Genomic DNA, 19,079 nt, shown 5'->3' with positions numbered 1-19,079 from the left:
TTGCCATTGTTGAAAACAAAATATTTGCAGCCAAATGTCCTTAAATGTGTCAGCTTGGGTTTCCTCCCGTTCAACAGTTCATACGGGATTTTGTTAAGGAGAGACCTGATCATGCACCTGTTCACCAAGTAGCATACATTGTTGATTGCTTCTGCCCAAAATTGTTTTGCAATGCCACTGTTAATCAACATTGTTCTTGCCATGTCTTCAAGAGTCCTATTTTTTCTCTCCACAACACCATTTTTTTGAGGTGTTCTTGGAGCTTAAAATTTATGATTAATGCCATTTTGAGCACAGAATTCGTCGAATTTGGCATTGTCAAATTATGTGCCGTGATCAGACCTTATATATACTACATTATGGCTCATCTTCACCTGGATCTTTTTCACAAATGCAACAAATATTTGAAAGGTTTCATCCTTAGTTCTGAGAAACAGGGTACATGTGAATCTGGAATAATCATCTACTATAACAAAAATGTACTTCTTTCCTCCTCTACTTGGCACCCTCATAGGTCCATACAGATCAATATGAAGGAGATCAAGTGGCCTTGAGGTACTAACTTCCTTTTTGGGTTTGAAGGAGGATCTGACTTGTTTTCCTTTTACATATGCATCACACACCTTGTGATCCTTGAAGCTTGACATGGGCAGGTCACGAACAAGGTCCTTCTTGACCAATTTGTTCAGCAACGTAAAACTTGCATGACCCAATCTTCTGTGCCACAATTCAGCATCATCATTAATAACGCTCAGACAACTGAGATCCCCATTTTGCAAGGACTCAAAATCAGCAACATAAATATTTTTGTATCTTTTAGCCACCAGAACCACCTCACCAGTCACAAGATTTATGACCGTGCATATTTTTGACACAAATTCCACTTTGTTTCCCTTGTCACAGATTTGGTAAACACTCAGCTGACTGTACTTCAAGCCGTTCACATAGTACACATTTTTAATTGAGTGAGCAAGAGACTTCCCAATCCTTCCAACTCCTAGAATGTATCCCTTTTTGCCATTTCCAAAGGACACACTCCCTCCTTGCAGGACTTTGAGTGAAAGAAAATCATTTGTGCTTTCAGTCATATGTTTAGAGCAACCACTATCCATGTATCATTTTTGGCTGCTTCCTTTCACTGCTCCCTGCACAAGAAAATCAAGGGTTAGATTTAGGAACCCAAACAAGTTTGGGTCCCTTGTAGTGAGGAAAAGGGTGAATCAGACTTCTTCTTGTCCAGAAAGGCAATATATGTTTTTTAGTGGAGGGACCAGGTTTCTTAGCAGTAGTTACCTTTTCAACAAACACCTTATTTTTCTGTTTGGACTAATTCTAGCCTTACAGTTTTCTTTAAAGTGACCAGTGTTGCCACAGTGAGTACAAAGCCAGTTATCAGGGACAGTAACATACTTGCTATGTGGGTTGTAGGGAGTCTTTTCTTTTTGGAACTCGACTCCCTATTTGTTCTCACAATTGCTTGTATACATGGCAGTAATTACATCAGAGGACCAGGTCTACTTTAGAGATTTTTCGAGGTCACTTTTAACTCTGCCTAAGCCATCTTGAAGTTGCTTGTTTCTTTCAAGTTCTGCACACATGCTAGATTTCACAGTTTGGAGTTCATTTTCAAGCTTAATATGTGCCTCACTTGCAACTCCATTTCCCTTTTGGGTGATCTCATGCCTATCTTCCCTTTTTAGTTCCTTATTGTTTCCTTTAGGTCCACGACTACTAGAAATAAGTCATCTCTCTCATGTTCTATGCTAGCAATCTTTTCAGTTAGAGCTTCTTTATCATTTTTAAGAACTCAATGGTCACTTTTAAATTGATAACGACAACCACTAGATCATCCCTCTCACGTTCTACTCCTCCTAATTCCACATTTAATGCATTTTTATCATTTATAAGACTATGATAAGCATCAATTAAAATATTTTCCAAAGATATAAGCTTTTTCTAAGAATAGGACTTCAAATTTCTTTGAACATCCAGAAAGTTTACTTCATCATCATCATCTTCATCATCGTCCGATTTTGCCATCAGGGCAAAGATAAAGTCATATTCAGCTGCTTCACTCTCTACTGCCATCATGGAGTTGTCACATTATTCATCATCCTCTCCAGATTCGCTGGAGGAGTCTCCCCATGAAGCAAGATATTGCTTCACAACATTGTCAGCGATATCTTTTCTCTTGAATAATTTGTCAGGAACCGGGTTCCTCTTGGCTGCTTTGTCTGTGTTATGTTTAAACTGATCTTGCTTGAGGAGGGGGCAATCCTTGATGAAATGTCCTGGCTTCCCACACTTATGACATAGGTCATAGCCTCTTGGCTTGCTAGAGCTGCCCCTTTTTGGAATACCTCCATTTCTGCGAACCATTTTCTGAAATCTCTTTGTCAGGTAAGCCATATCGGCATCCTCACTTGGGCTCTATTCTCTCATTATCCTTCTTCTTCTTCTTCTTCTTCTTCTTCTTCTTCTTCTTCTTCTTCTTCTTCTTCTTCTTCTTCTTCTTCTTCTTCTTCTTCTTCTTCTTCTTCTTCTTCATTTCATACGTTTTCAGATTGCCAATGAGTTTATCAATGGTTAGCTTCTGCAGATCCTTTGCCTCCGTGATAGCATTTACTTTGTTTTCCCAGGATCCACGTAATACGCTGAGTATTTTTCTAACAAGCTTGTTACTTGGAATGATTTCTCCTAGAGAATGGAGCTCATTGATGATAGAAGTGAAGTGAGTGTGCATGTCCTGAATGGACTCATCATCCTTCATCCTGAATAGCTCATACTCAGTGGTTAGCATATCAATCTTCGACTGTTTGACTTGAGTAGTACCTTCGTGTGTTATTTGGAGAGCTTCCCAGATCTCCTTGGCAGATTGACAGGCAGAAATCCATTTGTATTCGTCTGGTCCAATACCACAGACGAGGATCTTTTTGGATCGGAAGTTCTTCTCTATAACCTTTCTGTCAACATCGTTGTATTCTTTCCTAGTCTTGGGAACTGACACTGCTGGTTCGCCAATGGTCTTCATAGGAATAAAAGGACCATTGCAGATGACATCCCAAAGTTCTGAGTCTTCAGCCATGATAAAATCATGCATCCTTGTCTTCTACCATCCATAGTATTGGCCATTAAATTGTGGTGGTATGTAGGTTGATTGCCCTTCTTCAAAGTTTGGTGAAGAAGCCACGAGGATCTTTTCAAGGTGTTAGCCTGATATCATGCTTTTCAGGACAAGTGATAGAAACTTAGGGTCCACCAAACTATATAGAGAACCAGGTTCTCTATCAGTTTCCACAGAATGCACGCACACAACAGTAAGTAAATGACACAGTAGAGTTTTACGTGAAAAACTCCTAGCTCACGGGATTAAAAACCACGACCTACCCTTGTAGGATTTCAACTTCACTACTGAGCAAACTTCAGATTACAAACTGTTGTAACCTAGAAATTAATCTCTTAATCCCTCACTAACTTGTAAAAACTCTATTACAAGCCCCTTTGTAATAACTCTATTACAAAGCTTACAACTCGACTAATTGTAACGACCCGACTTGTCGTTTTAAGAACTAACGCCCCATTCAGTGACTTAAGGTCTCGATAAGCTTCGCAATATGTATCATGACCCGCGGGTGTGGTCGAATTTGATTTTCGGAAGATTCAGAATTAAATTAAAAGAACAATTCTTATTTAGAAGCTTAAATGGAAAGAGTTGACCGGAGAGTTGACTTTTGAGAAAACAACCCCGAAATGGAATTTCGATGATGGAAATAGCTTCGTATGATGATTTCAGACTTAGGCATATGTTCGGATTTGGATTTTGGAAGTCCGTAGGACAATTCAACGCATTTTGGCGAAAGTTGAAAAATAGAAGATTTATGGAAAGTCCGACCGAAGGTTGAATTTTTGATAACAAGGTTGGATTTCGATTCCGGAAATTGGAATAGCTTCATTACGTCATTTATGATTTGTGTGCAAAATTTGAAGTCATTCCGGATTGATTTGACACATTTCAGCGCAAAATATAGAAGTTAAAAGATTTGAAAATTCATAATTCGATTCGACACGCGATTCGTAATTTCGGTGTTGTTTGATTGAATTTGAGACCTCGAGCGAGTACGTGTTAGGTTATGGAATTTGTTGGTATGTTTAGACGGGGTTCCAGGGGCCTCGGGTTATTTTCGGATGGGCTACGAGTCATTTCCTTCTATTTTTGAACTGCTGAATCTATCATCTGGTTTTCTCATTCGCGTTCGCGGGAGTTCCTTCGCGTTCGCGGGAGTTCCTTCGCATTCGCGAAGAGTAATTTTGGAGGTAGGAATATTTTTTCTTCGCATTCGCATGTCTCATCTCACGAACACGACAACCTGCCCCTTCCCTTCATCGCGTTCGCGTTCGGTCACTCGCGTTCGCGAAGTCATGCGTTTCCCTTCTTCGCGTTCGCTTACCGTTCCCCGCGTTCGCGTAGGCCAGTCGAGAGCCATCAGACCTTTCTTCTCCGCGGTCGCGAACGTGTCTTTGCGTTCGCGAAGCACTTTAGTGCAACCACATTTTTCTTCTTCGCGAACGCGATCCTTCCCCCGCGTTCGCGATGCATAATTATCTGGGCAGAATATAAGATCTTCAAATCGAGGGTTAGGCCATTTTTATCATATCTTGAATTGTAGAGCTCGGATTTAGGCGATTCTGGATGGATTTTTCACAAGCTTGGTTGGGGTAAGTGTTCTGTATCCTAAAGTAATTATATTTCGTGAATCTATGGTTATATTAATAGTTTAATTCGGATTTAAATGGAAAATCTTCCAAAAACAAAAAATTAAGATTTGGAGGTCGAGTTGTTGTTGGAATTCGATAAAATTGGTATGGCTAAACTCATACTGGAATGGGTGTTCGGATTTCGTAAATATTATGTTGGGTTCCGAGAGGCAAGCCCTGCATTGACTTTTGTTGACTTTTTAGGATAAATTTCTAAGTCGACGTTTTATTATCCGAAATTATTTTCGATGAATTTTAATGAAGTTATTCAATTAATTTGGATAGATTTGAGCGGTCCGGAGGTCAATTCAAGGAAGAGGAAAATTTTGGTATATCGGCATAACTTCAAAAAGGTAAGTATCTTGCCTAACCTTGAGTGGAGGAATTACCCCTTAGGCATCGAGTCTTATGTGCCATTTGTGAAATGTGAAAAGCCGTGTACGCGAGGTGACGAGTACGTACTTAGGCTTATATGTGCAAAAAATTTATTGAGTTAAATTCTTGGGCATATTGTGTAGTAAATTGGATAATTGTTGGCATTTATTTAATCATCTATTTGCCATGCCTCAAGTCACATTTATTGAACTTGTTTTTGTATGACAATTTGATGTGATTATTATTTGTATATTATGTGAATTCCGTGAATTTGATGATTTGATATTTTTTGGAATTTAATTTCATTATGGATTTTTCATATGCAAATAATTAATTAAACAAGCTTAAGAAGAAGTGTTAATATAATTACAAAAATTTGGATTAATGAAGGCGTTGCCCTATGCTGATTATTTTCTATCTCTGTTGATTGTCTTTGAGGTTTTATACACATTGTGTGGAGCCTTGGGATATTTGTTGTGAAATTAATTGATTTTGTTATATCTTTGGAATTGATTGTTGCCATTGGGCAAATCGTGATATGAATTGATTTTGTTATGTTGCCGTAATAATATTCCGTGTAAATTATTGTGTTATTTGAGTTATTATTTTGAGGATATAAGGGTGGCATTTCATTGTTGATATTATGTGGGTATAAGGGTGGCATTTCACTGTTGTTATGTGTGTTGGGATATTGTCTGAGCGGAGCGATAAGGGTGTCTATAGGAGAGATAATGGTGGAAATATGAGCGATAAGGGTGGCTATTGATATTATCAGGGCGGAGGGATAAGGGAGGTTATTATAGGAGTGATAATGGTAGCTATAGGAGAGATAAATGTGGCTATTGTCAGGGATGATATGTGATGATGTGGAGTTGTTGCGTTGGTAATTTTTATGTGATGTTGTGATTTTCCTGGTGTTTATTTTTATACCTTATGCAATTTGTCTTATTGTTGGTTAATTGATAATAGTCTGATTTATGTTGAAGTTGGGAGCATGTGGCTATTGCCAGGCAGATTATGAAAAGAAATGTGGGCACGAGGTGCCGTGAGTAAATAATGATGATATTGGCACGTGAATTATCCGTGCAGTTGTGATATGAAATGTGGGCACGAGGTGCCGTGATTAAATGATGATGATATTTTGCACGTAAGTTGTCCGTGTAGTTGTGATATGAAATGTGGGCACGAGGTGCTGTGGTTAAATGATCATGATATTTAGCATGTGAGTTGTCCGTGCGGTTGTGATAGAGAAATTGGTACGAGGTACCGTGAAAATATGAAAGTGAGCTGAGACCCGTATTTTATGATTTTTAAATGAGGATCACAAGGTGACTTTTATTCGAAAGATGTTTATTTGAGAAAATTATATTTGAAAGAGATTTATTGAAAGAATTATATTTGAAGAATATTTATTTGAGGAATGTTATTTGAGAGAGATTTATTGGAAGAATTATATGTGAAAGATATTTATTTGAAGGACTTGATTTAATTGGGTGTACTTGTATTTATTATTTATTGAGCAATATTAATGGTTTTCTTGTTGCCCTGCTGTGCATATCACTAGTTGATTTGCATTGCCTTTATTGTTATTTGTTTTCTCTTATTTTGTATACTATATTGCACAGGTTATTAGACTAGTGAGTGTCTTGACTGTACCTCGTCACTACTCTATTGAGGTTAGTCTTGATACTTACTTGGTACCGACCGTGGTGTACTCATACTACACTTCTGCACATTTTTGTGCAGAGCCAGGTATTAAAGTTATCGGAATCGGATAGAGTTAGATTGGGATCGCAAGGATTCAAGGTAGAGCTGCTTGGTCGTCGCAGTTTCTTAGAGTCTTTCCATTTTATTGTACTGTTAATTATTATTCAAACAATATTGAGTATTCGATCCTTGAGATCATTTTATGTATTCAGTTAGAGTTCGTGACTCAGTATTACCGGTCTTGGGAGGTTTTTATATTTGATTCCGCTTTTGATTTTGATTACCTATTTTTTTAAAAAAGACTTGAAATGTAATTGTAATTGGCTTACCTAGTCTTAGAGACTAAGTGCCATCACGACGCCTGTGGTGGGATTTTTGGGTCGTAACAAGTTGGTATCAGAGCTCTAGGTTCATAGGTTCTACGAGTCACGAACGAGTCTTACGGATCGATACGGAGACGTCTGTACTTATCTTCGAGAGACTACAGAACTGTTCGAAAATTTTCACTTCTTTCATTCATGTCGTGCATAATTGTTGATTGTATAATTTGAGCCCTTGTATCTCTATTCTTTCACAGATGGTGAGGACACGTGCTACCGAGTCAGTTGAGTAGGAACTCGCACATACTGCTAGGGCTGCAAGAGGCCGGGGCTGAGGAAGGGCACGTGCCTCGACTAGAGCACCTGTCAGAACAGTAGTTGAGGAGCCGCCAGTAGCTCCAGTTGGGGGACAGGTACCAGAAGCACCTGTTGTTACCCCGGACTTCAGAAGACTTTAGTACAGTTCTTGAATATGCTTGGTACGTTAATTCTAGCGGGCTTAATCTATGTTGCACCAAATATTTCACAGATTGGGGGAGTAACTCAAACTCCTACCACCCGTATTTCAGAGCAACGAGTTCACATTGGTCAGGTTCCTGATGTAGTACCGGTACAACCTGTTATTCCGGTTCAGCCTGAGGTTAGGCCAGAGGCATCAGAAGAAGAACAAAAGAGACTTGAAAGATTTAAAAGGTATAGTCCACCTACTTTCAGTGGCACAACTTCAGAGGATGCCCAAGGATTTCTAGAAAAGTGATTTCTAGAAAAGTGTCACCGTATTCTCCGCACCATGGGTATTGTGGAAGTGAGCGGAGTTGCCTTTACGATATTTCAGCCGTCAGGCGCAGCGTATCAGTGGTGGCAAGTTTATGAAGAAGGTAGACCAGCCGATGCAACACCACCAACTTGGGCTCAATTTTCGGAAATATTTTTGAAAGAGTTTGCTCCCCAGACTCTCCGAGATGCGTGGCACACAGAGTTTGAACGGTTGCATCAGGGCACTATGACAGTGTAAGAATATGCTATCAGGTTCAGTGAATTAGCCCGTCATGCACCTATCTTGGTTCCTACAGTTAGAGAGCGAGTCCGCAGATTCATTGAGGGGCTCGACAATGATCTTAAAATATGCATGGCTCGAGAGTTGCAAACTGATACTCCATTTCAGCAAGTAGTGGAGATTGCGAGGAGGATTGAGGGTGTTCTAGGTGAGAAAAGGGAGTGTAAGGAGGTCAAAAAGTCTCGAAGCTCTGGAGGGTTCAGTGGATTTTACTCTTCGGCTATGACCCATTATGGCGGAGGCTCGAGAATTCGGCCAGCTCAATCCGCACATCAGATTACTCAGGGTGCCCTAGTAAGTTCTTGTAGTGCATCACCGACACGAGATTCTTACAGTGGTTATTCCAGTTATCCGGCACTGACTCAGTATGAGCAGCCGCGACCTCAGAGGGGTTGTTATGAATGTGGTGATACTAAGCACATTATGAGAGATTGTCCCAGACTTGGGATGGATGAATTTTATCAGAACACTCAGGCTCTGGGCCCCAATGCAGTTACTACCCTACGTACACAGCCAGTTAGAGAGGGAGGACAGGCGGGTAGAGGGCGCCCTAAAGGGGGAGGCCTGGCCCGTTGATATAATTGCTATGGTTTGGCTGAGGCCACTACACCAGATGTGAGGATCTAATTTTTTACCATGTTTGAATTTTTCACCACTTTTTACTATGCAAATATAGTTTAATCTATATATTTTAGTTCTTATTTCACCTTTTATAGGTGTTACTTAAGAAAATTATATCTCACTCATCTCACCAATACCTCATTTTACCACTTTCCTCCAACTCCCTCACGTCACTTTACACTTTACCGTTTTTCTCCCAACTCCCTCACATCACTTTACGCTAGCACACACTCATTTTGCCCCACTTCCCCACTTTCTCATATCAGATATAGAGCGCGCACACACTGCACAAAAAGAGAGCACGAGAGAACAGAGAAAACAGATCTGGAAAAAGCAAGAAAAAGAGCAGCTGGGCAACGCCCCTTTCTTCAAAAAACTCACCGCTCAACCTCCCAAAAAAACTCCCATCTTCTCCTTGAAAAATCGTCACTGTTACCCTATTTTTCAGCCATGAAATTGCAGCTTTAAAGCACCAACTCCCTCATCTTAGCTCCTCCATTAGACCACCAAAATACCAGCTGCAAATCTCCACCTCCTCAACCCAAAAACACTGCTAATACAACACTAAAACGATCCAGAAACAGCAGCTCAAACTGCTGCCAATTCCAGCTCAAAACAGCCCTCAAACTACCCCCAAACCAGCCCTCTTTTTCGTCAAAAACGACCCCGAATCAGCCCCGTTTAGCACAGCAAAAACGCAGCTGAAAACAACTGCAAATCAGCTGCCGAACCAGCTGGAAACAGTCCCCGAACAGCCCTAAAAACCACCCCAAACCACCACCATCTTCAGCTCCAAACTCCAGCCAAAACACCACCAAAAAACAGCCCTTAAGCCTCCATAGAACAGCCCTTTTAATACCATAAACTACCACCCAAACCCAGTCGAAACAGTAGGGTTTCCAGTCAAGGTCGCCGGCGAGTTTTGATGCTCCGTCTGAGATCTTGTCCGCGGTCTGTCCGAGCATTAGAAGTCATTCTCACTTAGCTAAAGTCCATTTCTTGAAATTTTAAATTTGGATCTTATTTTACAATTTATTTTGTATTATCTCGGGTTATGCTTGAATAAACTGGGGCAGTATTAATGGTCTTATATGTGTCGATCTGTTCTTTGGTTTGAAATGTTGACATCTTTAGATTTTAAGTGTTGAATACTCTGCATGTTTGTTTAGGAAGTTTTTTTTAGATGTTTATGATTTGGTTTCTTCTCTTGTGTTTGTTAGTTGAAATCTAAAGATAATTAGTAGTAACAGAAGGTTACGTGTTTGAAAATTACAATATGTTAATATAAGAGATTAGATTAATTTATTGAAATTATATTGTGGTAGAGGAGTTGCACAGCTTTGATCTTAGTCATTTGATGTTTGAAGTGAGCTTCAATTTCAAGGGCAGTGATCTGAGGTTGCTAGACTGTGGAGGGCTTGATTGGGTTGGTTACGAAATAAACCTAGTCTATTGGGCCTGTTGATTTCAACACCTTTGTTTGTTCGAATTGGCCTGATACCATGTACTTCCAAATGGGCTAGTAATTCAATTAGAAAAGTGGGGCATTACCATGAAAGACAATGGTCCGTAAGCTAGCCCATCTTCTTATAACTAATTTACTTTATTTTCTCCACAATAATTCCATAATTCTAGGACCTTCACGCTTGATCTCAAATTTAGGAAAATAACTCATGAACATGCGCTAGTTGCTTTAGGCGCGATTAATAAATCATCATGACTATGGGTACGGTTCCCGTGTCATAGTCATGATACGTAAATCCCAACTCAAGTGCGCGTTTCACGCGATTTGACCACAACTTTAAATAATAATAATAATAAACATGTTGTGAATCGCGAGTGCATTTCACGTGGTGCGGTTTGCAATGTGTACCCAAACGACAAGTGTACTGCATCGTAACTTGATCAAAAAATAACTCCATAAATACTAAAAAAGCAGTTAAAGGTAAAATGCACAATAGGTAATAAATAAGATAATTAGGCCAAGTATTAATTGTTAAGCGACCGTGCTAAAACCACGGAATCCGGGAGTGCCTCACACCTTCTCCCAGGTTAACAGAATTCCTTACCCGGTCTTTTGTGTTCGCGGACCATAAATAAAGTCAATTTCCTCGAGTTGGGATTTTAAAATAAATCGGTGACTTGGGACACCATAATAATTATCCCAAGTGGCGACTCTTATTAAATAAATAATCTCATTTCGAACAATGTCACTTTAATTGAAAAAACTCTATATTCCTCGGGAAAAGGGAGGTGTGACACCAGATGGTGTCATTACAGGTATGATCCTGATTTGTTATAAAAGAATGTTTTTCCTTAATTTGATTCTGTTCTGAATATTGAGGCGAGTCCTCCTATTATACTCCGCTTATGGCGAGTTTCGTAACTTTGTGACCCACTTATATGTTTATCTCTATTGGGAGATTTGATGATGTTAGCCCGTGTCTATCATTTTTATTTTTGTACACCATTGAGGGCTATAAGTCCAAAAGTGATATTTATTACTCACTACAGTGGGTTTAGATGTGATTTCGGAATAATTGATTTCAATTATATGAATTTTATGCCATATTGGAATGAGGGGTTCATTATGTGTTGAGAAAATTATTTACGACATTTATTGAAAAGAAGAAAGAAAGAAAATTAAAAATTTCAGTTGGCACAATGTGCAAATTACTTGTGATTCGTAGTTGAGGATGAGATCCTTGCATTTTTATATGATGTGAAATATTTAAACTGGGCTACAAGCCGCGGTGGAAGTTATATAAGGATGAGCTCCTTGTGGTGAAAAATGTATGAGTTTAAATTCTCCCTTTGTGAAATTAAGCATGTACTATAGTATAAATAGGGAATCATGCATGTTAGGCTTATTTGATAATTCTTTTATATTTTTCTGTGCATATTTAGCCATATTCGTGCTGTAAATATTGAGTTTTAGCCTATAAGGTGGGTGCCTAGGTGGCGTTAAATATAACTAGATAATTCGGGTAAATAATTTATTCATGCCTCGCGTGTTGTTGTTAGTGTTACGAAACGTTGAAATGAGATTTTGGTGAATATGAGATTAATTGAAGATGCTGAAAATTAATTATAAACAACTATTATGACTGTTGATACCCCATTTTGAATTTTTTCAAATAGTATATATACCTTTCAAAACATCATTTGTATCATTATTTAGTTTACAAAAATCTATACAAGAATTTTCTATAATTTTTAGAGCTTTTAAATTGATTTTTCTGTACTTAAATTACTTGAATAATTATTAATTACTCCTTCAAATTATTTTTTGATGACCTAGTTACCTAAAATTATTATTTTGCACCTATAATACATGTTTCAAATATTTTTACTTCATTATATATAATTACATTAGCATTTTAAAGCTATTTGCATAATTTTGCAGTAATAGCCTATACTCATCCATAATTGCTGCTATTTATGTTATTTGTGTCAAAATAGTATTTTTATATTTTTATAACGCAAAATTATTATTTATAATCCTTTTAGTGCATAAATAGTATTTTTATTTAATAATTATTTTTTATAAATTATTTTTAATAATGTTTTTATATTTAAATAGTAGCCTAGATTTAAACCACTTTTTCGGACCAAAATGGCCCAGCACCTTAGCCCAATAAACCCCAAGCCCAAACCAGGCGACCCTTGTACCCAACCCGGTCGCGACCCGCTTCCCCGTTTGATCTTGGCCGTTGATCTTGAATGATCAACGACCCATAATTAACCTACCCGTTTCATTATATTACCCCTTACCCAAAACCCTAGCCCATTTCTACCAACCCGCAGCCCCTAAACGCTCAATCTCCCCTTCACTCTTCTGAAGAACCCTAGCCGCCTCCCCTTAATTCCCTCTCCTAATCCCGCTGATAATGGGATTCCCCTATTATTTACTTGCCATATCAGTGTTCCTTCGTTACTGGGTGTTTCTCCATGGTGTTACATAAGTACTTGCTCTATTTTATCAAGTGTAAACCTCTGAATCAAGGGAGATTAGCTTCACCCTTCAAAATCTGGACGATATCTCGTCCATATGCATCATGGCGAGGCTATACGGGTTATTAGCCAAGATCTCCGGTAAATCTCCGATTTCTGTCAACTAGGGTTTACCTAATTTTTTTCCAATCCGACTTTTACTGATTCTTCTTGATATTATTTCCTTATTTATATTAATTTTATAGTATTGCCTTGTTTGTTTTCCGGATTTCTACAACTGTATAAACCCCTCCCCATTCCCTTTTAGGAGGTACCGTGAATCGCTAGATTTTCACTAAAAATTGGAGCTATCACTTTATTGTTCTCTCGTTCTCTTGTTCTATACCTTGATTCTTGGCCGACTGAAAGCCACGGCCATTGGGATTCGACTTTTCTACCTTTTTTTGGTGCGAGCACTGCCCGGGGTTCCTTTGAAGCCCTTAGGAACTTTGGTGCATTGGGATTCTGGGTTCTTGTTCTTTGTTGATACTCAGAAACATTGTGAAATTTGTTCTTTCTTATTGTCCGTTTAACTGGTAAGTCACTTGGCTTTGAAATTTCGTTCTTATATGTTTATGATTCGCACATTCTTACCTCTGAAATTCATGGCTTAATGTGTTTTGGGGCTACTTTTGTGTGCAACTTTGATTAGTTTTGCATTTGTTTTGAACCTCTTTAGTATTTAGATTTACCTAATGCTGCCAGTTCTGAGACATGTTTATGCCTAATTTGAACAATTTGAACCCTCTTAAGTGCATTAGTCTACTATGTCAATACATGACTACCTACATTTTCTATTTGACATGAGCTTGCTTTCCCACTTTGTTAGAATATCTGTAATGACAGACTTGCACATGTAATGTGTTCTAATCTATGCTAAGACCTTTTCTATCAACTATGATCTGCTCCTCTATTGATGTGTCTCACAACATGTCTCTGTTTTGCTTAATCCTATATCCTTAGTAACTGTTTGAAACCTTTAGAATGGTTATCTTAGTTTGTATTTCCATACCATATTTGATACTTTTCTGCTTCATGATTTAAGTTAACATGGATGTCTTATGATATTGTGATGAATCCTTAGCATAATTTGGACCTTTAAGCTTTAAACCTTTTAAGTTAGTGCCCCACTTAGACTTGTTTGATAATATGCACCTTAGTATGATAATCTGGTTGATCTTGTAATCTCAGGGAACTTGATTCTCCTCCAACTTCCAATGTGCATTCTACCAATGTGTTATTTTTACTAAGTGTTGCACCTACTTCTAAATCTTCTTGACCTTTTTGATTAACTGTTTTTTGTTTTCAACTTTGCTATATCTGCTTTCTAAACTATAAGTGTATATCCTCAACTTCTGTCCCTTCACCACTATCCACTCCCTCTCATTTGTTACCTGTGCTATTCCGAACCTATCATTCTTGGCCGGCTGAAAGCCAAGGCCATCAAGACTCTTACTACTGACATTCCTAGTGTGAGCACTGCTCGGGGTCCATTTAAGACCCTTGTGAACTCTGACACACTAGGATTTTAGGTCTTTTAGCCACTCTCTTTACTACTGAGACTTTAGCTATCTCTGACACTCAGCTCTTTCTTCCTACTGTCTACTGAATATGTAAACTGATTGGTTTAAGTGATTCAATGTCTGGGTAATATTGGTCAATCTATGGTTGTTTGGTTTGGCTTGAGTTCTCGTATGGCTTCTGGGTTGTGCTGATGAATATAGTTCCCTGTTGGGAATCTGGGAATGCTCTGTGAGAGTTGTTGAAGGCCCAGGCAATGCTGGGTATTTAATTTTGGGCCCGCTATGGCCTACTGTCATTGCTTGTATAATATTTTGTAATTACGTTTATCATTGGGTCTGTAAGAACTTTGTAATGAATAGTTGGGGTGATAGTGAAACTAGGAAACAGGTATACTCTGATATTCGCATGCAAGGGTAGAAAACATGCCCATAGGATTCATATGATTTACTTGTTATCCGACTTGCTGTATATGCCATTTAACTTCCACTAGTAGAAATCATGCCTTTAGGAAACTCACACACTCACATAACTTTTCTACCATCAAAGCACGGGTGTAAACCCTCTATTTATTCTACTGGTATGTGCTACTAGACAACATATAGAAAATAAATGCCAGTGAACTTTCTTTCGATTTGTATGATTATAGCATATTCATTAGATACCCTGCCTATAGGATCTCACTAGCTTATGTTCTATTTTCACCTAGAAATCATGCCTATAGGATCTTGACTAATCAATTAGCTAGTATTATTGTTATTGCTCCGCCTGAATAACCTGCTCATAGAGGTAAAGTGTTATAAATTAAGGTTCGATTGTCAATTGTTAGAGATCTTGCCTATAGGACACTATCATTCGCTTAATATTGTTTATCCCCTTGTCAAGGCTAGGTTCCCAGAACTATTTTCATTTGCTTAACTATGCTACTATTAGATATCATGTCTGTAGGACAATGTCACCTTTCTAAAACTGGTATCTAAAACCAGTGTTAACAGCAAATGGTTTACTGTTTCCTCATCTAAGCCACTAGAAGCAGTAATGTCATATATGCACGTTTGAATCCAAGGTCACATAGAAACCATATCTATAGGGCTTAATGATTTTCAATTGGCTTCAGTTCTGAAACTGCCTAATATGAGAACCTGTTTTGCGTGTATTTAGTGTGTAAGTGTGGAGGCTAACTTGAGCCCTCAACTGCCCTTATATCATGTCCTATGTGTTTTGTATGTCTCCTAGTTTTAACATTTTTGAGCAGCCTAAGTAAGGTCTAGAACCACCCAAGTAGAGGTCCAATGCCTCCTGGACCATAAGTATGGGACGGGTAGTTTATGCATAGGGCACGACTTATAATTGAATTAGAGCGCTATGGTAAACAACTCTAACATAGTAATCGGGTAGCAGGAGATGATAGTTTGTGCCCGCTGAATAATATGAGTAACTCCCTACCTCAAGGGAGTTACAAAGTATTATTTATGTTGCATGGGGTGATCCTTTAGGCAAAAAACTTAGGACCCCCCATTCTCTTCTTTATTCGTCTAATCATCTAATATAGATTTAATAGTTATATCCCTGTAATCCGTACTTCTCAATAAATTCCTTTGACCCTTACCCTCTTTGTTTATCTTGCCTAATTGTAATCCATATAATCTTAAGTTCGGTCGGGACCCACATTTGTAGACCTCGAAGAGTGCCTAACACCTTCTCTTTGAGGTAATTTGAGCCCTTACCCAGTCTTTGGTGACGCTGACTAGTCAAATAGAGTCATTTGCATAATAGGTGCCCTAACGCACCTTAAAAACCGTTAGGTGGTGACTCTTCTCTTCTTTAACACTCTATCTCCCATCTAAAAGAGTTGTCACGACGTCGAAAGCCCGCTTTCACGAGAAAATGGGGCTCGACAGTATGTCGACTTTGCTGGGGAAACCCCATGTACTTAGGCTCTTACCATAATGAACTTGACTTATGTGGATTATTTTCTGTGTTATAACATGCACATCCTTTCCCTTCTCCACCTTTATTTGTTTAAATTTGTTTTAACATGTACATCCCTTCCCCATTATTTTCTATGACTGATCTTCATTTGACTGTTATATCACGCCTCTCCCATCCCTACTCCCTTACTTGCTTTATTACATTCTCGCATATATTCCATGAACTAACTTCTTCCTTTGTCTTTCTTTCTTATGCTTTTCATGTTTTAACTTATTACCATATTTGCTGCTTTTATATATTTATCATGAAAATACTTGGCAATGTGTTATTATCTATGCATAAAGCATGCTCCACATCATACTCCACTCGTGCCAATTATCAATGTAGCGGCACATGATGAGTGTCCGCGCTCTTCCAGAATTACCTTTTTTAAATCGGAAAGGCTTATTTACGGTAGACTAGTCGATCAACGGTGCAGTCGATAGTCCCGTGCCTTTCCCTCTCAAGTTGTCCACTTGAGAGTACCAGTCTAGACCATTCTAGAAACCTTACTCCAACATCAAATGTACATGCATCATGTTAAACCTAGTACGGGTTATGACGTTGTTAACGTAATAGCCCGCTAAGATAAGCCTTGTCCAAAGTCCGACGCGATTCCACAATCCCAATGGACACTACCATGTTATGTGCATTACTTGGAGACAATGTGCCAATATATTGATAATTATTGTGTAAATGGTCGAATTTGGAGGGGGAGAGGGCCAACTCTATTTGCTTGCAGAAAATGAAGCACGAAGTCCCCAGGTTCGGCATGGTCCAAAACATCCCACCTCTGTTACTTGATTGGTGAAAATATCTCGCACCGTGTGACAAGAATCATGTGAGAAGGGTCCTTGGTAATTTGCCGTCCTTGCTAGACATCCGACCAAATAGGGCATTGATTGAGGCCGCTACTATGTTCTGGGATGAGAAAAGAGCTGTTATCCGCTTTGGTGACATAGAAATGACTCCTCTCCTAGAAGAAATAGGAGGCTTCGCTAAGCTGCCTTGGGATAGTCCAGGGTTATTAGTGCCACAGAATCGCACCACTCGCGGTTTTTTAAAAATGCTAGGTTTCAAGAAAAATGATGAGTTGCTTTGTTTGAAGAAGTCATACATCCCATTTGAATTCCTTTATGAGCGTTACAGGCAAAGTAAGTCATATCATCTTTATTATGAGGAACCTTCCATTACCTCCTTAGGTTGGACGCATCGCCGAGTTTATGTATTCATCATTTGCTTCTTAGGTTTGTTGATATTTCCAATGAAAGGGGGGAAGGATTCACACTCGTTTAGCTATGGTTGCAAGAACATTAATGGAAGGCATCGAGGGGAAAACCTACACCATCATCCCTATGATCCTAGCTGAACTATACTGCACCTCTAGATCGGTGCAAGCAGGGGTTCGGACATTTTGAAGGTTGTAATCTATTTTTGCAAGTCTGCTAATTGGAACACTTTCAGAGGGGAGAATACTGCCAAGAGCTTTTGCGATGACCGTTGAATGACTACATAGCTTACCATCACCCAAAGAAAATGACATTCATCCCAGATAGGTTTTCACAGCTCGGAGGTACTGTAAGTTGGGTACGTTTCTTCAGCAATCTGACGGACGAGAAGGTACATTGGCTGTTTGAGTGGTTTTCCAGCAGCGAGTTCATCATCAGGTCAAGGGATACTACTCAATTGTTATTGATCGGGTTGCAAGGCATTTATCCTTATGCTCCTATAAGGGTAATGAGACAAGCAGGAAGAAAATAGGTCATACCTCGGGTTTCCAACATGGTCCAGTACAAGGCAGATTTCAAAGGGGACATCATTCCTTTTAGGTTCGAGGCGCAACATATGTGTAACCAGAAGGTCATTGTGGAAAAAGAGACTATCGAGCCGGACAGGTACCATGCCGGTCATGTGTATTTCTATCCATCATGGTTGGTAGATGATATAGCGGGAGACATCAAGCCAGGGGTCAATTTGGAAAATAGGATCATTGATGATGCTGCCGAGTCACATGTCATGTATGAAGGCTTCGCAAAAGGGTTTTTGTGTCTGAAGCTAGACATCTAGAACAACATAAAGTAGACATGGAGGCAATTAATTAATGGAAGGAAATCGCCACTAAGTCCACCGAGAGATTGGAATATTTGGAGCAAGGGTTGATGTAGTTTGAGGGAAAGATGAGGAAGAGGCTTTCAGATTGTTAGAACACGGATGGAAATGAAGGAGGGCATCTATCAAAGGCTTACCTATTGTTGGATATGCGCGACCTGGGGAACCTGATTGACGGAGTCAAGAGAGCCAAGCATGGAGAAGGTCCCTCAGGGACCAAATAAATTTAGCAAATGTTGTTCTTTACTATTTTCTAGCTTAGTATAGATTTCGATTGTAATAAGTCTAAACACCATTAGTAACTTCATTATTATTGTTAATTTAGTAAAAGTTTGGCTCGTTTTCACATTAATGAAATGACGCAATATTGGCATCAATTTTCTCCGAGTCTATGTGTCGCTTAGGCCTACCTCGGGCACAATGACATCCCCAATTAGGAAGCAAATTATTGCATGATTTTACAGAACATGTTTAAATACTGCAAGCATTCTTTCAAATATCCCTACTGACTTGGTTACCTTTGTTTGTTTTTCTTTCTTTTGATTATTCCCATTCCCCAAGGTTGGTTCGTGCATACTGACATCATCTACATACCACACTAGATCCACAGGTCCTCCACCTCCTCCTCCACCAAGTGATCTTAAAGGCAG

The 19,079-nt window shown here is 39.0% G+C and overlaps 1 protein-coding gene across 1 annotated transcript; it reads right to left on the bottom strand.

The window, feature by feature from the left end:
- Nucleotides 1-2,103: 2,103 nt before the first annotated feature.
- LOC142177391 (uncharacterized) lies at nt 2,104-3,085 on the bottom strand. The gene is made up of 2 exons (XM_075245876.1): nt 2,556-3,085; nt 2,104-2,368 (listed from the first exon to the last, which is right to left on the bottom strand). Exons 1-2 carry the CDS (start codon nt 3,083-3,085, stop codon nt 2,104-2,106), a joined length of 795 nt encoding a protein of 264 aa, XP_075101977.1.
- Nucleotides 3,086-19,079: the final 15,994 nt, after the last annotated feature.

This window comes from Nicotiana tabacum, chromosome 23 (genome assembly GCF_000715075.1).
Source record: "Nicotiana tabacum cultivar K326 chromosome 23, ASM71507v2, whole genome shotgun sequence".
Lineage (NCBI taxonomy): Eukaryota > Viridiplantae > Streptophyta > Magnoliopsida > Solanales > Solanaceae > Nicotiana > Nicotiana tabacum.
Note: the sequence above shows the minus strand (reverse complement) of the source record. Positions and strands in the feature narration are given on the sequence as shown.